The sequence below is a fragment of the Pelobates fuscus genome, chromosome 5, assembly GCF_036172605.1.
Source record: "Pelobates fuscus isolate aPelFus1 chromosome 5, aPelFus1.pri, whole genome shotgun sequence".
Taxonomy (NCBI): Eukaryota; Metazoa; Chordata; class Amphibia; order Anura; family Pelobatidae; genus Pelobates; species Pelobates fuscus.
In genome coordinates, this window is record NC_086321.1 from 13650264 (window position 1) to 13675921 (window position 25658).

General features: G+C 43.6%; 1 protein-coding gene across 1 annotated transcript in view; it reads left to right on the plus strand.

The window, feature by feature from the left end:
- The window catches only part of DMGDH (dimethylglycine dehydrogenase), an 88726-nt gene that overhangs the window by 57741 nt on the left and 5327 nt on the right, over positions 1-25658 (plus strand). The window contains exons 8-14 of the mRNA XM_063453585.1: positions 5479-5648; positions 6599-6752; positions 7257-7422; positions 19371-19501; positions 21321-21538; positions 22466-22623; positions 24831-24890. Of these exons, the coding sequence (XP_063309655.1) occupies positions 5479-5648; positions 6599-6752; positions 7257-7422; positions 19371-19501; positions 21321-21538; positions 22466-22623; positions 24831-24890 (1057 nt within the window). The remainder of the gene's footprint in view (positions 1-5478; positions 5649-6598; positions 6753-7256; positions 7423-19370; positions 19502-21320; positions 21539-22465; positions 22624-24830; positions 24891-25658) is intronic.

The window sequence follows — 25658 nt, forward strand, 5'->3', positions numbered from 1 at the left end:
TGCATTTAAAAAAAAACCTTTTTTCACTGTTATAGATTGAATAGCAGTTAGTTGTCTGCAAGCGTCTGTGTGGCAGGCCAACAGCGTGTACTCTGCCAGTGCACAGTGCCACTCATATCTGGTGGCACAATAGCATGCATTTAAAAACCCCAAAACTTTTTTTCACTGTAATAGATTGAATAGCAGTTAGTTATCTGCAAGCGTCTGTGTGTCAGGCCAACAGCATGTACTCTGCCAACCTCTGCCAGTGCACAGTGCCACTCATATCTGGTGTCACAATAGCGTGCATTAAAAACCCAAAAACGTTTTTCACTGTTATAGATTGAATAGCAGTTTGTTGTCTTCAAGCGGGTGTGTCAGGCCTACAGCGTGTACTCTGCCAACCTCTGCCAGTGCACATTGCCACTCATATCTGGTCTCACAGTAGCTTGCACGCATAGTACCACTAATCCCCAAAAAAATGACAGGCAGAGGCAGGCCACCCCGCAGGGGCCGTCGTGGTCGTGGTGCTGTGATTCCCTTTTGCCCTAGAATAATGCCCAGTTTTCAGAGGCCACGTACCCTGAACTTGAAAAGTTCTGAGGACATAGTTGACTGGCTAACACAGGACACCCAATCTTCAACAGCTTCTGCTCGGAACCTTGACACACCATCCTCCTCCAGCTTAGCTTCGGGTACCTCTCAAGATATCACTCACCCGCCTGCCGCCACCACCAACACTAGCACCACAGCCGCTTCACTTTATCTGTCAGAGGAGTTATTTACACATCCGTTTAAAGAAATGAGTGATGCACAACCATTATTGCCAGAGGATGTAGCTAACAGGGATATGTCTCAGTCAGGCAGCATTACACACATGGATGTACGGTGTGATGATGTTGTACCCGCTGCTGCTTCCTTTGCTGAGTGGTCAGATACAAGTGAAGCGGTTGATGATGACGATGCGTCCATGGATGTCACGTGGGTGCCCGCTGGGCAAGAAGAAGAACAGGGCGAAAGTTCAGATGGGGAGACAGAGAGGAGGAGACGAGTTGGAAGCAGGGGGAGGTCGTCACAAGGAGCTAGTGGCACAGTCAGACAGCATGCATCGGCACCCGGGGTCAGCCCGACAGCACGCCAATCAACGCATGCTGTGTCCACCAGCAGGCCCTGGGGAGATAGCACAGCTAAGCGGACAAGGGCACATGTAGGAGTGTGGAGATAGATGCATGGGATTGGCTGGGAAAGAGTGTGTGGGTGGGATTAAGTTCTGTGTAAGTTAGTGTGGGGGAGGTCTTACCTCAGTGCCACTTGGGATTCGGGCCAGCAAACAGCTTCCCTCCCGCCCACCCTATTGGTATATTTAGTCACAGCTAGCCGGGGGTATGTCCTTGCCAATTGAGTTTGAGGGGTTACGTTTAAGTATATGGAATGAGATGAACAAGTTTTTAAGGTCTCAACCTCCCCTGCTTCAAAGGTTTAACATTAGGTTGCCTGAGGTCTTGTGCCCATCGAGCGTGGATAAGGTCGGCTGATGGCGGGCATTGGAAAGATATGATTTTTATGACGAGGGGGGAGGTGAGAGGAAGTGGTGATTAGGAACCACTGTATGTTTATTGGCAAGGACGGTTGGGTCACTGTATAACACTTTTTGTGAGGAGTTATATATGTATACATGTTAATTTATGCTTATTTATGTCTAACGTTTTGGTTACAGAAAAAGAAGAGATTTAATAAATAAAGTTATGGATGTGTTTCATCCATACTAAGTGGTCTGTCGTTATTGGGGGGTTGAATGGGGTTAGATTTTGTTCTAGGCTGCGTCGCGATTCCCCACTACGTACATACAAGAATGCCGTCATTGCAGAGCTCAGCAGTGTGGCATTTTTTTTTTGTGTGTCTGCCTCTGACAACAGCGATGCCATTTGCAACCTGTGCCAAAAGAAACTGAGTCGTGGGAAGTCCAACACCCACCTAGGTACAACTGCTTTGCGTAGGCACATGATCGCACATCACAAACGCCTATGGGATCAACACATGAGTACAAGCAGCACACAAACTCAAAGCCGCCATCCTCCTCCTGGTCCAGCATCTTCAGCCACGTCAACCACTGCTGTCCTCCTTGCCCCCTCTCAACCATCCGCCACTCCGTCTCTCGCCTTGAGCAGTTCCCGCTCATCTGCCCACAGTCAGGTGTCTGAAGGACATGTTTGAGCGTAAGAAGCCAATGTCAGAAAGTCACCCCCTTGCCCAGCGTCTGAGAGCTGGCTTGTCTGAACTATTAGCCCACCAGCTTTTACCATACAAGCTGGTGGAGTCTGAAGCGTTCAAAAAATACAGCGTGTACTCCGCAGTGGAAGGTACCCGGACGAAATTTCTTTTCACAAAAGGCAATCCCCAACCTGTACTCGATTGTGCAAAAGGAAGTAATGGCATGTCTGGCACACAGTGTTGGGGCAAGGGTCCATCTGACCACTGATACCTGGTCTGCAAAGCATGGTCAGGGCAGGTATATCACCTACACTGAGTATTGGGTAAACCTGCTGACGGCCAAGCATGGAATCTGCAGAGGAGTTGGTGACACCGCCACGACTTGCAGGCAGGCCTGCTGCCACCTCCTCTACTCTTCCTACTCCATCCTCTTCCATAACCTCCTCGGCTGAGTCCTCTTCTGCTGCTGCGTCTTGCTCCACATCAACGGCACCCCCCCCAGCTCCCCAGGTACTATTCCACATCCCGGATACGGCAGTGTCACGCCGTCTTGGGTTTGACTTGCTTGAAAGCAGAGAGTCACACCGGACAAGCACTCCTGTCCGCCCTGAACGCACAGGTGGAAAAGTGTCTGACTCTGCAGCAACTGGATATCGGCAAAGTGGTTTGTGAAACAAAACTAATTTGTTGGCGGCATTGAAGTTGGGCAAGTTGACACATGTGCCATGCATGGCACATGTGTGTAATCTGATCGTACAACGCTTTGTGCATAAGTACACAGGCTTACAGGACGTCCTAAAGCAGGCCAGGAAGGTGTGTGGCCATTTCAGGCATTCCTACACGGCCATGGCACACTTTGTAGATATCCAGCGGCGAAACAACATGCCAGTGAGGCGCTTGATTTGCGACAGCCCGACACGTTGGAATTCAACACTCCTAATGTTCGATCGCCTGCTCCAACAAGAAAAAGCCGTTAATGAATATTTGTATGACCGGGGTGCTAGGACAGCCTCTGGGGAGCTGGGAATTTTTTTGCCACGTTACTGGACGCTCATGCGCAATTCCTGTAGGCTCATGCATCCTTTTGAGGAGGTGACAAACCTTGTCAGTCGCACCGAAGGCACCATCAGCGACATCATACCATTTGTTTTCTTCCTGGAGCGTGCCCTGCAAAGAGTGCTGGATCAGGCCATAGGTGAGCGTGAAGAGGAAGAGTTGTGGTCACCATCACCACCAGAAACAGCCTTATCAACATCGCTTGCTGGACCTGCGGCAACGCTGGAAGAGGATTGTGAGGAAGAGGAGTCAGAGGAGGAATGTGGCTTTGAGGAGGAGGAGGAAGACCAACCACAACAGGCATCCCAGGGTGCTCGTTGTCACCTATCTGATACCCGTGGTGTTGTACGTGGCTGGGGGGAAGAACATACCTTCATTGAGATCACTGAGGAGGAGGAACGGGAAATGAGTAGCTCGGCATCCAACCTTGTGCAAATGGGGTCTTTCATGCTGTCGTGCCTGTTGAGGGACCCTCGTATAAAAAGGCTGAAGGAGAACGACCTGTACTGGGTGTCCACGCTACTAGACCCCCGGTATAAGCAGAAAGTGGCTGAAATGTTACCAAATTAAAACAAGTCGGAAAGGATGCAGCATTTGCAAAATAAATTAAAAAGTATGCTTTACACAGCGTATAAGGGTGATGTCACAGCACAATGGGAATCTAACAGGGGAAGAGGTGAAAGTAATCCTCCTCCTCCCACGACCACGCCGGCAAGGACAGGACGCTTATAAGACGTGTTGTTGATGGAGGACATGCGGAGCTTTTTAAGTCCTATGCATCGCCACAGCCCTTCGAGATCCGCCCTCAAAGAACGACTCGACCGACATGTATCAGACTACCTCGCCTTAACTGCAGATATCGACACTCTGAGGAGCGATGAACCCCTTGACTACTGGGTGTGCAGGCTTGACCTGTGGTCTGAGCAATCCCAATTTGCGATAGAACTTCTGGCCTGCCCCGCTTCAAGTGTCCTGTCAGAAAGGACCTTCAGTGCAGTAGGAAGTATTGTCACTGAGATGAGAAGTTGCCTAGGTCAAAAAAGTTTAGATTACCTCACCTTTATTAAGATGAATGAGGGATGGATCCCAAAGGGACTGACAGTGGGCGATGCATTCAACTAAAAAAGACCTGATGAGATGAGCTGCCTTGGGCTAAAAATGGTGACCCTATGTAGGAGGAACAGTCCCTATTCTGCTCTGTGTCAGTGTGTATCAGGGTCCCTGAGGACAGGTGTCAATCCATATCTGCAAAGTGACCCTATGAAGGGGGAACAGTCCCTATTCTGCTCTGTGTCAGTGTGTATCAGGGTCCCTGGGGACAGGTGTCAATCCATATCTGCCAAGTGACCCTATGTAGGGGGAACAGTCCCTATTCTGCTCTGTGTCAGTGTGTATCAGGGATCATTAGGATAGGTGTCAATCCATATCTGCCAAGTGACCCTATGTAGGAGGAACAGTCCCTATTCTGCTCTGTGTCAGTGTGTATCAGGGTCCCTGAGGACAGGTGTCAATCCATATCTGCCATGTGACCCTATGTAGGAGGAACAGTGCCTATTCTGCTCTGTGTCAGTGTGTATCAGGGTCAAGGTGTCAATATGTCATATGTCAGGTGTCAATCCATATCCATTGTGATTTAGGAATGTTAGGTGATTTATGCCATTTATGGATTAAAACCAGACTCAACCAGACTGCATCAACTTTGTAATTTTCCATGGGAGTTTTGCCATGGTTCCCCCTCCGGCATGCCACAGTCCAGGTGTTAGTCCCCTTGAAACTACTTTTCCATCACTATTGTGGCCAGAAAGAGTCCCTGTGGGTTTTAAAATTGAAGTCTATGGCGGTTCGCCGGTTTGCGAACGTTTGCGGAAGTTCGCCATTCGCGAACCGAAAATTTTATGTTCGCGACATCACTATACATCATTACAGTTCCCAGTGTATACCAATTCACCCTCCTATACAGCTCCCATTTTCTCCCCACTGCTCACTCCAATACCGCTGCACTGCGCTTTCTTTGTTTTGTGTTTGAGTAGAATGAAGGTGCATATTTTAAATCTGTTTATAATTGTATTTATAGTACTGCACAAGCCTTCATATAGTTCCTTCACTCTGAGCCCAGAGCCTAACAATAAACACTAAATTATCTGGTGATAAATACCTATTTTCTCACATAGTTAGAAACCAAATTGTAAGCCAAAATGTTTAACATATTTTTTGTAACCTTACAATTTAAAGGTACGGCATAGTTCATGCTGGCGGTATTGGTAAATTCCTAAGTGACTGGATTCTAGGGGGTGAACCTCCGTTTGATCTCATTGAATTAGATCCAAATCGATACGGCAAATGGACCACTACACATTACACGGCCTTGAAGGCCAGGGAGTCATACGGCTTCAATAACATTGGTAAGTATATACCTAAAACGATAATCACGTATAACCTCATCATATCACAAGCAGACCAGAAACAAACTTCCTACATAATATCTAAAAAGTCGGCAGTGCTTCCATGAAAATTCAATAAAAAATTACATTCTCTTTATAGCTCAGATTAAATTGTTCGTATTTATATCATTTGAATTTGAAAGTTCAGTTTTTATTTCCTGCCTATCTGAACCAGTTAAACATCCCAACTGTGTTTGATGCAGGTTCTCAAACATAGGCCTCCAATTAATACTATTGGATAAGCTTTATAAATGATCACAAATATCAGAAATAATTCCAAAGGATTTATCTACAGAAGACACCGTTGAAGTCTAGGGGAATTTTTGTAGCTAACCCATTAGAATTTTTTCTATTACAGATAGTAATAATTTGAGCAAACCAACTGTGTCTGAATCACCGAAACATGTTCCCCGATCGGCCTTCGGTCGGGGTCACGGCTAAGCCCTTAATTAAGCCCCACCTGATGGTCCGAAGCAGACTTAATACAAGAGAAAGGAAGTACCCAAGCACCACGGTACAGATCAGCCGCGACTATCTTCTGCCCAAAACAACGCCCAAAAGTTGTTACTATTCTAGACACACTCCATACAGTGTTTTCCTACCCCTGTCATGTCGACACTTTTATTCTGTTTAGTCTGTTTACTGTTCGTTCTTCATAATTTATAAAAACTCAAAATAAAGGATTTTGAAAAAAAAAAGTTAATAATTTGAAAAGCTTATGCCAAAATATTAAATTGAGGACATAGTCCAGAGAGAAACTGCAAGAATCATATTAATCACAGAGAGCTATGTACTAAATCTAAATGTTACTGCTACATAGTTGTGGAGAATACAATACAATAATTGCCTTCGGGTTCTTTGAATGGGTTGAGTCGGTTTGTATTCTGCTCATTACAATATCTCCCTTTTAGTTGGTTATCCTAAAGAAGAGAGGTTTGGAGGAAGGCCGACAGAGAGAGTGAGTGGTATTTATGATGTCCTGAAGACAAAATGTTCCATGGGATTCCACGCGGGATGGGAACAACCTCACTGGTTCTACAAACCTGGAGATGATGTTGTATACAAGTAGGTGGTGGACCATCGGTGGTGGTTCATGTATCATTGTGGAGAACTGATTAACCTGACTCTTATCCCAGTCAAGACCTAACACAAATGACGATGTTTTCAAATGTCCTCATTAGTATTTTTACTATAATCAATATTCATTTGCACTAAAAATTTGGCTTGTTCAAAGTGAATTCTAAATTTATATTTATCATCAAAGCATACAGTGCATTTTAGAGAATTACGAAAACATAATACATTTCAACGATTGGATGCACAATAAATAGAAATACATTCTCACTAGTGAGAACAGAAATACTGTAAAGATAAGATTAGAAATGATCTGATGGAATTGCAAAAGGCAAAATCTTAACACATTGTAAAGAAACAAGGGTGAAGATGATGATGAACAATTAGTTGGTTCCAATAGAGTTTTTATAAACTAATAATCACTAGTTTCCATTGAATAACAATTTTTGGAATGTAAGACTAATTTACTGCTCGTTTGTAACCGTTTCTATCCAGACCAAGCTTCCGCAGAACAAACTGGTTTGAGCCTGTTAGGAGGGAGTATTATCAGGTCATGGAAAAAGTTGGTGTGATTGATCTGACGCCGTTTGGCAAGTTTACTGTTAAAGGAAGGGATGCTGTTAATTTTCTGGACCACGTGTTTGCCAATACCCTTCCAAAGGTGCATTGATAAGAATTGTGGTAATTACAGACATCTACTTGTATAAAATTGATACATGCATGGTTGTGTTTAGAAACTGGAATTCTATATAGAACTGTTAGAAGTCAAGCTTGATTGACCTCCGTCGACCATTGATAACACGCTGCCATCTAAAAGCCATGTAAGCTCAAGCCCATGTTATGCTGTAAAGCCCACGTATGATTTCTTTTTCAAGTAGACACCAGATGTAATGACAGTTCTTTGCTATTCACTTTAAGGGTTACCTAAACCCTTTTTAAAAATGCTAGTATTTCAATTTAAGTTGGTTAGTTAAAAAAACAACTAAAAGGGAAATATTGCAATGAGCAGAATACAGACAGACTTAACCCATTCTTATTAGACCATCTTACCCTTTAAGATGCGGCACATATAGAGTTAAACTTACCTGCAATCCAGCGCTGGTCACAGCTTCTTTCCATGCCTCGTCCAGCGTCACAGGCTACCTTCTGCGGTCAAATCAAATGCTTCTCAAAGAGAACCAGAACTAGTGAGGGGAGGGAGGGATGAACAGGACAGGGAGGGTGTGGCAAACCTAGCCACATTAGATCATATTGCTGTGTCTTTAAAGGTTGTCTGTAAAAAGCCGCTGGAATGCTGTGTTTAAATGTATGCTTGTATGTTGTAATATAGAGCATTCGTATGCTAGCAGCCGAAAGCCGCCAGCATTCATATGGTCGTTTCACGAACAGCAACTTTACCTGCTGTTCGTGAAACTAATCAAGTACCGAACAAGAGCCCACACACAGAGGGTCGTGTGGCTCCAATTAACGGATTGCAACATTGTTGCAATCGGTTGTTAAGTACTTTCCTGGGTGGCCGTCGTTCGACTACCGACCACGTGGCGGTCGGCCATCTTTGATCCTTTTTTAGCTCAGCGGTGTTAGGTCGTCGAGCGCCTGGAGCTAAAATCGGCTACTCAAAGGCGCGAACACCGCTGGACTTCCAGGCCGTTCGGGAGCTCCGGTCTTTTAGTATTGGGTTCCCCAACCGGTGTTCGGTACTTTGAAGAGAATGTGATGTAAATAATGTTTTCGTGCGCCGTTCGGTTATTTATGCTGGGATCTGAGCGGTATTCACAAGTATGCGCTCAGACCCCAGCTATCTACCGAACAGTCATTCATTAATATCACACGAATAAAGCAAAAGTTATATATTTCTATGTTAAAACCCGGTTCTGCTGTACGGAGGGATAATCTACTTAACAGGATATTCTAGTGGGAGTATCCCTCTCGTACAGCAGTGCATGGTGGGAGAAATGCTCTGTAAATTCAGTTCCCCATGTAGTCCACTACTGTAATACCCCTGTAATGTGACTAAGGACACCCCTTGCATGGGGAACCACATAAATACTGGAGCTTGTGAATAAAAACCTCAGTTGACTCCCAGAACTGTGTTTCATCCGGTTACTGGGGGGATTTGGGATATTGCCTTCTTTTCCAGCGCTTTACTTTGGATTACTTTCTATACCAGCGGAGATATTGGGATTTCATATTGCAGCTCCGCTACAGAGGGGTTTAAGTACATTCAAAATAAAAGAATTTGCCAAATCGGAGGGAGGCAGGGAGAGGAAGGAGGGACTGCATGGCGGGAGGGGAAGTCAAGCTTCCTACAGGGGAAGAAAGAAGCCACATATGTTGCCAGTGGGCTGTATGCGCCGATGACAGATGCATGTTTTGCACAGAATTGTTCCGGGCTGCTCTAAGTCACATGTGCCGAGTGTCACTTATTCATCCGCACATAAAAATGTGGTTAATGGCATTTACCGTCCTGACAGGAAAAGTTGTGCCGAGCAGCATTACCGCCCTGACAGGAAAAGTTGTGCCGAGCATGCACATGGAAACCTGGTAATTGCTTTGGGGATCAAAGGTCGGTTATGGCCAATCAGATCCACATGAAGGTTTGTGCTGAGCAGCAATCATGCACATGGAAACCTGGTAATTGCTTTGGGGATCAAAGGTCGGTTATGGCCAATCAGATCCACATGAAGGTTTGTGCTGAGCAGCAATCATGCACATGGAAACCGAGTAATTGCTTTTGGGGTCAAAGGCCGGTTACAGCCAGTCGGATCCACAGGAGGGGTATTTAAACCCAATTCTCCTCTTGCCCATTGCACTGTTGTGGTTTCATCCTGATGGTAATCCGAGAGTGCATTCTTGATCTTGATTTTCTGGTATTTGACTTTGGCTTCGTTTTGACTTCCCTGAATTCTGGTATTCTTGAATTTTGGCTTTCCCTCATCTTTGTGTCTGATTCTGTGTCCCTGACCTCTGCAAGTATTTTGACTATTCTTGGATACATTAAGTCTGGCCATTCTAAGGTCCGGTTATACGTTATCCTTAGTCCTAGGTGTGACACAGTTCTGCGTGCTGGATCAACTTGTAATCCTGACACCGAGAGTGCACATTTCTCTGTATGTTTTGCATTTCAAGCAGAATCGCTGCCCATATAGACTCCTACCACAACGACCACTTCTAAAAGCTAGACAGAGGTGGTAAGTGGTGTCCCTCAGGGTTATGTTCTGGGACCACTTCTATTTAACATATTTATAAATGATTTTGAAACAGGCATCGAAAGTCATGTTTCAGTGTTTGCAGATGACACAAAACCAGGGCCGGACTGGGCATTAAAAGCAGCCCTGGCAAAAAAAATTTTACCAGCCCTATAATGCGTCGCGCCAGCATAGTGTGCAGATACAGAGTTAGAAAAGAGAACTTAAAATTAAAAATTATTACTCCAACGTAAAAAAAAGCACTCATATGGTTCAAAATAAACAAAAGTGCTGATTTATTTTAAGCAGACGTGCCTTTCCATATAACCAATGTTTCAGTCCAACTACCATGACATATTAAGGAAAGCTTGGTAATGGGACTGAAATGGTGAATGTATGTTGGGCACAACTGTAAAAAATTACGTTATCTTGTTTACTTTGAAGTCCTGTGGGTGCGCTCTTCACTTTTAAATATGTTATTGTGCTGGAGTGTGCACCTACCTAGCAACAAGACTGGGCCAATACCTGCTCATTACATATGGTCCATATTAATGACATTTCTCTGTGTATTATGCATATATAAATGTACATTAATATATGTGTAAATATAATAGACATAATTATATATATATATATATCTAATACACACATTAATATACATGTCATATACCAGTGGAGGATCCAGAGCCTGATCCCGGGAGAGGCACTTGTAGATTATTTAAAGAAAAAATCCATGCACAATAACCACTACTGCTCTGTGTAGTGGTTATGGTGCAAGGGGTCCGGTGTTCTATCAGTCTGCTATACCTCGTCATATTTCTATACCCTCGTCACTTCCGGGGAGGGGAAGCAGCTGGATCCTGTGCTGCACATGCGTGCTAGCACTCCTGCTACTCCTCCACAGCCAGGTCCTGGAAGGTAAGTAAAACTAGTGTTACACTTTCATTATAGTTAGTGCATTCACTAAGCTTAGGCACACGAGACATTTAGGGTTAAGTGAGGGTTCAAGTGGATACATTAAGTCTGGCCATTCTAAGGTCCGGTTATACGTTATCCTTAGTCCTAGGTGTGACACAGTTCTGCGTGCTGGATCAACTTGTAATCCTGACACCGAGAGTGCACATTTCTCTGTATGTTTTGCATTTCAAGCAGAATCGCTGCCCATATAGACTCCTACCACAACGACCACTTCTAAAAGCTAGACAGAGGTGGTAAGTGGTGTCCCTCAGGGTTATGTTCTGGGACCACTTCTATTTAACATATTTATAAATGATTTTGAAACAGGCATCGAAAGTCATGTTTCAGTGTTTGCAGATGACACAAAACCAGGGCCGGACTGGGCATTAAAAGCAGCCCTGGCAAAAAAAATTTTACCAGCCCTATAATGCGTCGCGCCAGCATAGTGTGCAGATACAGAGTTAGAAAAGAGAACTTAAAATTAAAAATTATTACTCCAACGTAAAAAAAAGCACTCATATGGTTCAAAATAAACAAAAGTGCTGATTTATTTTAAGCAGACGTGCCTTTCCATATAACCAATGTTTCAGTCCAACTACCATGACATATTAAGGAAAGCTTGGTAATGGGACTGAAATGGTGAATGTATGTTGGGCACAACTGTAAAAAATTACGTTATCTTGTTTACTTTGAAGTCCTGTGGGTGCGCTCTTCACTTTTAAATATGTTATTGTGCTGGAGTGTGCACCTACCTAGCAACAAGACTGGGCCAATACCTGCTCATTACATATGGTCCATATTAATGACATTTCTCTGTGTATTATGCATATATAAATGTACATTAATATATGTGTAAATATAATAGACATAATTATATATATATATATCTAATACACACATTAATATACATGTCATATACCAGTGGAGGATCCAGAGCCTGATCCCGGGAGAGGCACTTGTAGATTATTTAAAGAAAAAATCCATGCACAATAACCACTACTGCTCTGTGTAGTGGTTATGGTGCAAGGGGTCCGGTGTTCTATCAGTCTGCTATACCTCGTCATATTTCTATACCCTCGTCACTTCCGGGGAGGGGAAGCAGCTGGATCCTGTGCTGCACATGCGTGCTAGCACTCCTGCTACTCCTCCACAGCCAGGTCCTGGAAGGTAAGTAAAACTAGTGTTACACTTTCATTATAGTTAGTGCATTCACTAAGCTTAGGCACACGAGACATTTAGGGTTAAGTGAGGGTTCAAATTAGGGTTAGGTAAGTGCTTCTAACCTCTCTCACTCTCTATTCTTACCCTAACCCTTGGGGTAAGGGTTAAAATAGAGTGTGAGAAATCCCTATTTAGTGATATTCCCCTATTGTGAAATATCACTAAATGTGAACAAGTCCCTAATCCTAACTCTAATTTGAACCCTAACATTAACCCTAAATGTCTTGTGTGCCTAAGCTTAGTGAATGCACTAACTATAATGAAAGTGTAAAACTAGTTTTACTTACCTTCCAGGACCTGGCTGTGGAGGAGTAGCAGGAGTGCAGCACGCATGTGCAGCACAGGATCCAGCTGCTTCCCCTCCCCGGAAGTGACGAGGGTATAGAAATCTGACAGGTATAGCAGAATGATAGAACACCGGGACCCCCTCACAGAGTAAGTAGTCAAACCGTTTAAGAACAGCTTGACAACTTACCTGGGGTTTGCTGGGATATGGGGCTGTAGTAGGGTATAGGAGCAGTGGTACAATGTGTGAGGGGTGCAGTGTGTGTGAAAGGTTCAGTGTATGTGTGTGTGGGGGGGTGTAGTGTGTGAATGTGTAGCGTGTGTGGGGAAATGTGTGTATGGGGGGCTGTGAATGTGTGTGTGTGCATGGGGGCAGTGTGTATGGAGGCACTGTGTGTGTGTATGAGGCAATGTGTGAATGTGTATGGTGTGTGTGGGGGGGGACAGTGTGTGTATGAGGCAATGTGTGAATGTGTATGGTGTGTGTGTGTGTGTGGGGGCAGTGTGTATATGGGGGGCAGTGTGTGAATGTGTATGGTGTGTGTGTGGGGGCAGTGTGTCTATGGGGCTAGAGTTCACTCTCAACACTGCGACCACCAGGAACTCGTGGTGAGAGTGAACTCTAGCCCATAGCTCCAGGGCTAGAGTTCACTCTCGTGAGAGCCGGAGCAGTGCCGTGGTAACCGCGGCAACGCTTTGTGCTCGTGCGAGAAGGACGCAGAGGAGCTGCAGGCTGACCTCCCGGGTCCTTTCTCCCTCCCCTGCCGGCTCCACCCTTTCCCTTTGTCTCTCTCTCCCCCACATCTCTCTTCCTCTCTGTCTCTCTCTCCCCCTGTCTCTTTTTCCTCCCTCCACCATCTCTCTATCCCCCCTCTGTCTCTTTCCCCATCCTTTCACTGTGCCCCTCTGTTTTATTTGCCCCCTCCCCTTGTGTCTCTTTATTTCCCCCCTCCCCTTGTGTCTCTTTATTCCCCCCCTCCCCTTGTGTCTCTTTATTTCCCCCCTCCCCTTGTGTCTCTTTATTTCCCCCCCTTGTGTCTCTTTATTTCCCCCCTCCCCTTGTGTCTCTTTATTCCCCCCTTGTCTCTTTATTCCCCTCCTCCCCTTGTGTCTCTTTATTTCCCCCCTCCCCTTGTGTCTCTTTATTTCCCCCCTCCCCTTGTGTCTCTTTATTCCCCCCTCCCCTTGTCTCTTTATTTCCCCCCCTCCCCTTGTGTCTCTTTATTTCCCCCCTCCCCTTGTGTCTCTTTATTTCCCCCCTCCCCTTATGTCTCTTTATCCCCCCCTTGTGTCTCTTTATCCCCCCTTGTGTCTCTTTATTTCCCCCCTATCCTCCCTTCCCCTCCCCTCCCCTCCCTTCCATTCCCGTCCCCTCTCCTCCCTTCCCTTCCCCTCCCCCTCCCCTCCCATTTACCTGATTGAGTGGGGCTGGGGCTGGCCGCATTCCGCGCTGGAGCCGCCGGACCGGGTGGCAGCCTCGCCGGTCCGGCGGCACTCCATTCACTAATGCAGACACGCTGGGGGCTGATGGAGGAGGGAGGAGCATGTCTCTGTACCATGCTCCCTCGCGGTTCCCACAATTCCCAGCACAGGAACCGCGAGGGAGCATGGTACAGAGACATGCTCCTCCCTCCTCCATCAGCCCCCAGCGTGTCTGCATTAGTGAAAGGAGTGCCGCCGGACCGGCCCCATCAGAGTGTGTGCCACCGGACCGGCCACCCGGTGGCACATACTTGCTCAGAGCAGCCCCCAGGTGCCGCGGCCCACCGGGAAAATTCCCGGTATCCCGGTGGGCCAGTCCGGCCCTGCACAAAACTCTGTAAAAGTAATACAATATGAGCAAGATTTTACTTTGCTGCAGAGGGATTTAGATAGAGTGGGGGACTGGGCACTCAAATGGCAGATAATATAATGTAGATGAATGCAAAGCTATGCACTTCAGGGTAAAGAATGCACAAGCAACTTATACCAAAACACGAGAAGGATTTAGGAATTGTTATAGACAACAAACTAGGCAACAATGTGCAATGTCAATCAGCAGTGGCTAAGGCCAGTAAGATATTGTCATGCATGAAAGAGGGCACTAATTCTCGGGATGAAAATATAATTTTGGCTCTTTAAAAAAAATTACTGGTAAGACCACACCTTGAATATTCTGTGTAGTTTTGGACACCTGTTCTAAAGAAGGATATTATGGCACTAGAAAAAGTGCAGAGACGGGCTACAAAATAAGTAAAAGGAAAGATTTTAGTTATGAAGAAAAGTTAAAGGACCACTATAGTGCCAGGAAAACATATTCGTTTTCCTGGCACTATAGGGTCTCTAGGTCCCCCCCCCCACCCTTAGGGCCCCCCTCCCGCCAGGCTCTAGGGTGAGGAAGGGGTTAAACACTCACCTTTTCTCCACCGCCGGGCTCCCTCGGCGGTGGGGACTCTCCGCCTCCTTTCCCGTCATCGGCTGAATGCACATGCGTGGCAAGAGCCGCGCGCGCATTCAGCCAGTCCATAGGAAAGCATTCTCAGTGAGACAGCTACTAGAGGCTGGATTAACCCATAGGTAAACATAGCAGTTTCTCTGAAACTGCTATGTTTACAGCAGAAAGGGTTAATCCTAGATGGACCTGGCACCCAGACCACTTCATTAAGCTGAAGTGGTCTGGGTGCCTAAAGTGGTCCTTTAACAAATTTAAATCTCTTAATTTAAAAAACGGCGCCTCAGAGGGGTTAAGAAATCATTTTACAAATATACAATACAAACCATTACCTGGAAATCTATTAATAAAAAGGCCTATACATAGGACATTTAGACTGGAAGAAAAGAGATTTAGTCTAAGACAAAGGAAATGTTTATTTACAGTAAGAACAATAAGGATGTGGAATTCTCTGCCTGAAGAGGTGGTTTTATTAGAGTCTACATAGATGTTTAAACAGCAACTGGATGAATACTTGCAGAAACATAATATACAGGGATATTTTAACGGACCCTCCGTCAATCGATGCTCCTAGTGCTTATCAAGGACCATCAGCACTGCACCAGACACCGTAAGCACTGCAGACCCCACGAACCGCCTTAGCTTGGTAGGGGTCTCGCCATCTCCTACCCACCCTGGACCTATGACAAGGCTCCAGGTTCCAGTGGGTGAACCTCTTTTTCCCCAGAGAGTGAAGCAGGAACAGGAACAAGCTCTTACAAGAGCTTAATGATTATTCAAGGGAGTATGAAGAGCATAGCATTCCCTGTAGTGATTATAGCTGTCACCCCCAAACACGAGACGAGGCCTCGAGTTGAGGGTCAAGTAGAACTGAAGGTTTAATGGGACAGCTGCTTCTTTCATACAGTATTTCCCCACAAGGTTACCGCCTTCGTGGATCTTGTGGGGCACAGGACACGAAATGCACAATCCAATAAAAACAGAGTTTTACATTTGAACGCTCCCAGTTACTGTACACAAATCCTCCCCTCTGCCGGTGATACAATTAACAAAGACAAAGGACTAACTCAATTAACTTTAGCAGAAAAAAAAACATACGTTTTTACACACCCCAAAAAGTACCCTAAAATACAACACATCCCCTGATAGCCCCCATCTGGGTGACCAACATATCCAAAAATCACCCAGATCGGTTCAGGAATTTCCTGGAAATCTTATTTTTGCCCCACCGTCACAGGGTCCCATGCCCAAAACAGTTCCACACACTCGACGACAAAACCCTGCTGGACAGTTTAAGATGGCTGCCGCCACATGTTTGAATCTGGTCCAGTTAAAAGTCCAAGGGGCAGAAACAGTACTTTGGAACATGGGTTATCACAGGGCCCGTAGTCCCAGGGTAGGAGGCGGGCAAGCAGGCCCCTCCAAAAACCAGGGGCGAAGTGTAGTTCGTCACAGATATAATTTTTAATTAGTGTTGTAGGAACTTCTTGATCCAAAAAGAGATCTGAAGAAGGATTTTTTTCATAGTTTGTTGCAAAATTGGAAACTGCTTCAAATCTTTTTTTGCCTTTTTTAAGATCATCAGCAAAAACAGACGTGAGAAAGGCTGAACTTGATGGATACATGTCTTTTATCAGCTATGTAACTACGTAGTTAGTGTCTTAATGGTCACTTATGGTCGTGGTGTTAGTAATGGTCTTCCTGGATTCTGTGCTGGGAGTGATAGCAAACCAACCCTAGATGGGTCAACATACCAATAAATAGTTACTTTGTGACAATGTTCGTTCATTGATCTGTTATTCTGTGCAGTTATCACAGTGGTGTTTCTACACATATACAGTGAGGGGGAAAGGTATTTGATCCCCTGCTGATTTTGAACGTTTGCCCATTAACAAAGAAATAATCAGTCTATAATTTTAATGGTAGGTGTATTTTTTTAACAGTGAGAGACAGAATAACAAAATAAATCCAGAAAAACGCATGTCAAAAAAGTTATACATTGATTTGCATGTCAATGAGTGAAATAAGTATTTGACCCCTTCAACTTAGTACTTGGTGGCAATCGCAGACGTCAACCTTTTCTTGTGGATGGCCAGCTGGTTTGCACACATCTCAGGAGGGATTTTGTCCCACTCCTCTTTGCAGATCCTCTCCAAGTCATTAAGGTTTCGAGGCAGCTCCCTCCATAGATTTTCCATGGGAATAAAGTCTGGAGACTGGCTAGGCCACTCCAGGACCTTAATGTGCTTCTTCTTAAACCACTCCCTTGTTGCCTTTGCTGTGTGTTTTGGGTCACTGTCATGCTGGAATACCCATCCACAACCCATTACAATGCCCTGGCTGAGGGAATGAGGTTCTCACCCAAGATTTGACTGCACATGGCCCCGTCCATCATCCCTTTGATGCGGTGCAGTTGTCCTGTCCCCTTAGCACAAAAACACCCCCAAAGCATAATGTTTCCACCTCCATGTTTGACGGCGGGGATGGTGTTCTTGTGGTCATAGGCAGCATACCTCCTCCTCCAAGCACGGCGAGTAGAGTTGATGCCAAAGAGCTTGATTTTGGTCTCATCTGTCCACAACACTTTCACCCAGTTCTCCTCTGAATCATTCAGATGTTAACTGGCAAACTTCAGATGGGCCTGTACATGTGCTTTCTTGAGCAGGGGGACCTTTGCGAGCGTTGCAGGATTTCAGTCCCTCACGGCATAGTGTGTTACCAACTGTTTTCTTGGTGACTATGTTCTCAGCTGCCTTGAGATCATTAACAAGATCCCCCTGTGTAGTTCTGGGCTGACATCCTTGGACAGCTCTTTGGTCTTGGCCATGGTGGAGAGTTTGGAATCTGATTGATTGATGGCTTCTGTCGACAGGTGTCTTTTATACAGGTAACGAGCTGATATTATGAGCACTCCCTTTAAGAGAGTGCTCCTAATCTCAGATAGTTACCTGTATAAAAGACACCTGGGAGTCAGAAATCTTGCTAATTGATAGGGGATCAATTACTTATTTCGCTCATTGACATGCAAATCAATTGATAACTTTTTTGACATGCGTTTTTCTGGATTTTTTTTGTTATTCTGTCTCTCACTGTTAAAATAGACCTACCATTAAAATTATAGACTGATCATTTCTTTTTTTAAATTCTTTATTTTTGCTGTGCAGGTGGGTACAAGGAATTAACAGACACCACAACAGCGTATTGCAAGATATACATTGGTTAAACAGTGGCATGAGAGTCTGCACATTTTTATATTTGTCGCAAACTTGGCTAAATAGTCGTATCTTTAGCGGGAAGTTAAATAAAATATAGCAAGATAATTGATGCTTAACTTGTCTAGATCGGCATTTGTGCTAGGCATATGTGTGAGATACAAAACAGTGAGCTTATATTTGCCGTGAAAACAGGAGCTAAGGTCATCATCAAGAACAGATTACTATAAGCTTAATTAAGTTTAACCACCAGGGGGCAGGAGAGCGTCGGTTATACATGCAGGCTCAGACATTTGAATTACTTTCTACCTGCAGGAAGAGTCTGCTATAAAAGACACACATTAATGTTGTAGATGAGGTGCTAGATTAAGAGGTACATCATAGCCTATCATAACTTTAGGCATATATGGTTAGAAGCCGCTTGATCCCTCCTGCAGCTGTGCTAAACCTGTGCTTGTAGCTGGTTGTTTCAGTGTGCGGGGGCTTGACAGTCAGGAGCGGAGTGAAGCTTGTTCCCCATTCTCGTTGTTCTCTTGTACTCAGGCAGGGTCAGAGTCCAGGAATAGTCCCCTTATATCCACTGGTGTTAATGGGAGGTGATGCCACTGTTGGTGTGAGTGTTATAATGCTGAGGCTTGCTTGTGGAGTATATCCCTAATACAGTTATCCTGTGAATGGAAGGAGCACTCAGTCTGTCTGCCGTTGCTTAGGTACTTCCCCTTCACTTCTCCATCTCACAATGAGCGCGGCAGCTATCTTGGATTTTCCCATGTGGTCCCCAGTCAGTCCTGCTGCAGCCTGGAAGCCCTGAACGCTGCGTCCCTGGTGGGGTCCGGGATAACCCCCCCTGGCCCACGGGGGGGGGGGGGGAGGTAACGGGGCCTTTAGCAGGCGGCGGGAGGTCCTGCCGGACCAAGTACGGGAGATCGGCCACTTCTCCCGCCAGGGCCTCTCAGCAGGCCGCAATCCCACTCGCCCACCAGACCGCATCGCCAGCGGAGCGGGGGCTGATACTTGCCCCGAAGGTTGGTGGTCGGGTCCCCTTTGCCCTCTCACGGCAGCTGAGGGTTTTTTAGGCGTGTAGGGGCATTTTTAGGCTGGTTATGGCGGGTTTGTCAGGGAGCCGAGGTGCCCCACATCCAGCCAGCTCGGCGGCCAGGCCCCGCCCCAGACTGATCATTTCTATGTCAATGGGCAAACGTTAAAAATCAGCAGGGGATTGAATACTTTTTTTCCTCACTGTAACTGAATGCTAAGTATAAAAGGATGCTTGTGTCATAGCAGGATTTCACCCATACTGTTTTCTTGAACACAGGTGGGCTTTACAAATATAAGTCACATGTTAACTCCGAGAGGTCGTGTATATGCCGAGCTAACTGTTTCTCATTTATTGCCTGGAGAATTTTTGCTGGTTACTGGTTCTGGATCCGAACTTCATGACCTGAGGTTTGTAATCAATACCTTCTGTTATTTGCCATTAAAAGGACTATTCAGTCATTTTGGAGAGTGAGGGCACCCGTATAACGAGCTTCTCCACCCATAAACGTTAGGAAGTTATTTTTTTATCTATTTCAAACTAAAGACAAATGAAGCTGGGAGCCCAATAGTGACTTTTCTCTACAGCAAGACATAGGGACGAGTTTATTGGGATTAGATGTAATATTAGGCTCTGGGTTTTGGTTTTTGAGGTTACAGTTAGTGTTAGGATTGTGTTAAGCACAGTCAGTGTTAGGATTGTGTTAAGCACAGTTAGTGTTAGGATTGTGTTAAGCATAGTTAGTGTTAGGATTACATTAAGCACAGTTAGTGTTAGGATTACATTAAGCACAGTTAGTGTTAGGATTATATTAAGCACAGTCAGTGTTAGGATTATATTAAGCACAGTTAGTGTTAGGATTATATTAAGCACAGTTAGTGTAAGGATTGTGTTAAGCACAGTTAGTGTTAGGATTACATTAAGCACAGTTAGTGTTAGGATTATATTAAGCACAGTCAGTGTTAGGATTATATTAAGCACAGTTAGTGTTAGGATTATATTAAGCACAGTTAGTGTAAGGATTGTGTTAAGCACAGTTAATGTTAGGATTACATTAAGCACAGTTAGTGTTAGGATTACATTAAGCACAGTTAGTGTTAGGATTATATTAAGCACAGTTAGTGTTAGGATTATATTAAGCACAGTTAGTGTTAGGATTGTGTTAGGGTTGTGTTAAGCACAGTTAGTGTTAGGATTACATTAAGCACAGTTAGTGTTAGGATTACATTAAGCATAGTTAGTGTTAGGATTATATTAAGCACAGTTAGTGTTAGGATTATACTAAGCACAGTTAGTGTAAGGATTGTGTTAAGCAGCACAGTTAATGTTAGGATTACATTAAGCACAGTTAGTGTTAGGATTACATTAAGCACAGTTAGTGTTAGGATTGTGTTAAGCAGAGTTAATGTTAGGATTACATTAAGCACAGTTAGTGTTAGGATTGTGTTAAGCACAGTTAGTGTTACATTTCGGATTGTGTTAAGCACAGTTAGTGTTAGGATTACATTAAGCACAGTTAGTGTTAGGATTACATTAAGCACAGTTAGTGTTAGGATTATATTAAGCACAGTTAGTGTTAGGATTATACTAAGCACAGTTAGTGTAAGGATTGTGTTAAGCAGCACAGTTAATGTTAGGATTACATTAAGCACAGTTAGTGTTAGGATTACATTAAGCACAGTTAGTGTTAGGATTATATTAAGCACAGTTAATGTTAGGATTATATTAAGCACAGTTAGTGTTACATTTAGGATTTTGTTAAGCAGAGTTAGTGTTAGTATTATATTAAGCACAGTTAGTGTTACATTTAGGATTTTGTTAAGTAGAGTTATTGTTAGAGTTAGGCTTAGAATTTTGGGAGTTTACGGTTAGATATCGAGGATGTACATTTATTTCATGAAGGTGAGTTTAGAGAATAACGGAGTCAGCAAATTATGTCTTCATTTGACCAGTGATCTCCATGCAAAGATACAGGTGTCAATCACTACAGATGAACCATTGAAATTTTTTTTTAACATTTAATATTATTATCTATTTACGTTGCCAACATTTCCCACGGAACTTTACCTATAGGTGGAGGAGACTTACAAATAAATCTGTGAAATCAAGTTTGATTTATAGAAACAAGAAGTATCGGGGTCTCCGCTCAAACAAACTTACAATGTAATGGAAATTGGGTGAAATTACACATTTCTTGTCGTTGTGATTGTCGTTGACCTGTGTTTGCAGGTGGTTAGAGGAGGCTGCAGTACGTAACCAGCACAATGTGGAGATAGCCAATGTTACCGATGCAATTGGCGTACTTGGCATAGCTGGACCTCATTCCAGAGACGTTCTTCAGAAACTGACAGCAGTTGATCTCAGCGACGCTTCCTTCAAATTCCTTCAGTCCAAAAAAATCAGCATTGCTGGGCTTCCGGTGACAGCCATTCGAATATCATACACAGGTGACATTCTATGCACATTACAACAATCCAGACTTTCTAGTTAAATATTATTTGAATCTGTTATAAAAAGATCCTCAGAGCTACCTGACTTCCGTTTCTGAGGATCTCTTTTATAACTGTGTGACTTATACCAAACTTAGATTTAGCAAATTCCAATCCAGTTCAGATAAGGCAAAGCCAGTGCAAATATTGCAAATGAAGACTAGAGACATTTTGTTTCATTTCAAATATAGAGTTTATAACCATGACTAACAGGGAGCTCATTTATTTTATTTTTCACTCTGCACACATACATATTTGTTAAATATTGGCATAAGTAAACTTACAGATTTGTTTACAGACTTAATTGAGACTTGTTGAGAATACAAAGTGAATTTCAAATTAAGCCCAAAATAGCCGACCTGGGAAAATACTCAATCTCGGTTATTCTGCTTTTGTAAAATGCTGGGACATTGTATGGGATGAGAGGTCCAACCTCTACTCCAGCAGTCTTAGCTCCACCCTGGGAGATCATCGCTAGTAGTGATCTCCTATCCAATATAATGCTTCTCCGAGACACATTGAGAGGAGGGGTGCATGTGCGGCAATTCTAATGCTGTACTGGCCATGCTTCTCATTGAGAAGCATTAAATGCATTTATTTTCTTCGACAAGCCTCACATTAAAGCATGTGAGAACGAGTGACTTCTTTCCCAGGACTGTTATAAAAATGCTAATTTCTCTTAAAAACATTTTTTTTTATAAAGTAAGAAATAGGAGACACTTTAAGTCCTAAAGCAGCTCAGCAAGCTCTGTTCAGACCAGGAGTCATTTATTGTATTTATCACCGAGCCTGATCTTTCTCAGTAATTAAAGTGCCCACCTTTGTCCGTTCGAAATGTCGGGTGTGTTAAGTTTGATAAATGTTTCTAAATTATTGTCTCTGCAGGGGAATTGGGCTGGGAACTGTATCACAGGAGAGAGGACACGTTAAAACTTTACAACAGCATAATGGATGCCGGGCAGGAACACGGGATCGACAATTTTGGAACCTATGCCATGAATGCGTTGAGACTGGAGAAGGCTTTCCGAGCCTGGGGAGCCGAGGTGAGCCAGATCCTGTCTGACATTTCAAATTATTTTATAATAAAACCTGCAGAATTCTCGATTAATGTAATTTCTGCATTAAAGCTGATAATGATAATTTCCTGCAATATACTACAAGGAGCTGACAATATAAAAAATCACAATAAATGTGACGTTATTCTTTGCTTTCCTGTCTAACCACATGTACACCTCAATGTGAAGGGACTTGATGATTCTGTCTTTAAAAAGCCTGTATTCGAGGTTCTTTCTCCCAACTTTATTTATTCCACTAAAACGCTAAACTTGTGCGTTCAAATATATTTATATATTATTACGGTATATATATACCGGTAATAAATGTATTTTTAAAAATGTGCTGCTCTTCCACCCCCCCCCCCCCCTGATTACTTCTTCTGTTAACCTACCTCTACCAGTGGATTGCAAACCACTGCTTTGTCCGAATCATTTATCTCAAAGCGATTGCATGGGTGAAATTTGTCCGAACCTAATGGAATATTAACGAAACTTGACTCAACCAACTCAAGTCATCGATTTGGTTAAAGTCCACCAAAAACACAGGATGGTGGGGGGATATAGGAATATATTTCAGGTTGTAGTGAGGCTCTTGACAATGGGCGATTACGAGACATCAAGATCCTTCTGATTGTAAATAAACATTTTATTTTTACATTTGATTAGGTAACTCATAGAGAATACTGTATATAGAAATATATATTAATGTGATTTGTGTCCTTTATTTTCGTGGTCTATTTGTAATTCTGAGAGGAAGATCACAGTTTCTAGACCAGAGATGTACATCCTTCAGCACTCCAGATGTGGACTACATGTCCCCTGCCAGCATTATGGCTGTGAGAGAATTATGGGAGATGTAGTCCACAACAAGCATGTCAAATTCGCGGCCCACAATGAATATCTTTGCGACCCGGCAAGCCGCGAGTTTGACATGCTTACTGTTAAGGCAGAGTAGGCACCTGCTCTCCCCACTCTGCTAAAACTTACCCAGCCGGGGAGGAGAGGTCCCTGGCGGCAGCGAGCTCAGTCTGTTCTTCCTGCTCCTCACTGCTCGCGCGCACCCTCTGTGGTGATGATGGGTGCCAGAATATGACATCATTCCGGCCCAGCATTACTAAACTGCGTGTGTGAGGGAGCCGTGAGCAGCAGGAAGGTAGACCTCCAGAGAGAAGATCCCTACTGGACTCCACAGAGAGGCCCCATACCAGCTCCCAATGGTAGGGAGCAATAAATAACATGATGTGTGTCTGTCAGTGACTGTGTGTGTGTCTGTCAGTGACTGTGTGTGTGTCTGTCAGTGAGTGTGTGCGTGTCTGTCAGTGACTGTGTGTGTGTCTGTCAGTGAGTGTGTGTGTGTCTGTCAGTGTGTGTGTGTGAAGTAAGTTTTTGGTTTTTTTTTGCGGCCCACATAAACGTAAACCTTGCTTATTCGGCTTGTGCTAGCCTTTGAGTTTGACATGCTTGGTTTGCAACATCTTGAGTGCTGAAAGCTGTTACCACATTCCCTGTACCTGGTTCCATAATGTGTATATATAGTTAAACATATTGCGTGCGTAATGTGGATACTTTAGGAGAATTGATAGCTATACAACACGATATATGTGAGACTTGTCTTTTACAGTGTGGGTGCAGATAAGGTAAATGATGGGGCAGACCGCTTTTACACCACCAGATGGTTTGACACCGTTACAATACCTGCACCCATTGAATGGAGCATAATTAATGCAAGACTTACATTTGGTTTAATTGTTGCTTTAACAGTCTGTCTGTCTGATTCAAAAACAAAGTGAGCCCTGCTACTTCGCACTCTACTTCGCTGCACTGGCACTAATATTCGGATTTCATTTATTTTGCAGCTTTTTTGAATTTTCTTGTAATTTAGATAATTACTAATAATTTCAACATCAGCACTATTTCTTAAACTGGACACTATTTTCTTTTTAAAATGTAACTGGTTTTAGTTTGTTTTGTTTATTGTAACTGAAATACATTGGATTGAAAGAAATCGTTCTAGCTATGGATCACTTGTTTAACAAACATTTCACATGGGCCTTTTTATCACATCAATAAACAGATGCTAATGTGCTCTTGTGTGGGATGTAAAGCATTGGATAATTTTGGTGTGAAAACCGATGATAGTAATTATACCAATTGTAGAATTAAAAACATACTTTATTCATTATCTTCTTATTCAGATGAATTGTGATACGAACCCACTGGAAGCCGGTCTGCAACATTTTATAAGATTAAACAAGGTAAGATCTTCTTTAATATGTATATTATTTACATTACAGGTTACATTACAGTAGAGGGAGGTACAGTAAGTGCAGTAGGTATACAGTGTATGTATATTTTATTTATATAGCACTAACAGGTGTACTCAGCACTTTACAGGTTACATTACAGTAGAGGGAGGTACAGTAAGTGCAGTAGGCATACAGTGTATGTATATTTTATTTATATAGCGCTAACAGGTGTACTCAGCACTTTACAGGTTACATTACAGTAGAGGGAGGTACAGTAAGTGCAGTAGGTATACAGTGTATGTATATTTTATTTATATAGCGCTAACAGGTGTACTCAGCACTTTACAGGTTACATTACAGTAGAGGGAGGTACAGTAAGTGCAGTAGGTATACAGTGTATGTATATTGTATTTATATAGCGCTAACAGGTGTACTCAGCACTTTACAGGTTACATTACAGTAGAGGGAGGTACAGTAAGTGCAGTAGGTATACAGTGTATGTATATTATATTTATATAGCGCTAACAGGTGTACTCAGCACTTTACAGGTTACATTACAGTAGAGGGAGGTACAGTAAGTGCAGTAGGTATACAGTGTATGTATATTATATTTATATAGCGCTAACAGGTGTACTCAGCACATTACATGTTACATTACAGTAGAGGGAGGTACAGTAAGTGCAGTAGGTATACAGTGTATGTATATTTTATTTATATAGTGCTAACAGGTGTACTCAGCACTTTACAGGTTACATTACAGTAGAGGGAGGTACAGTA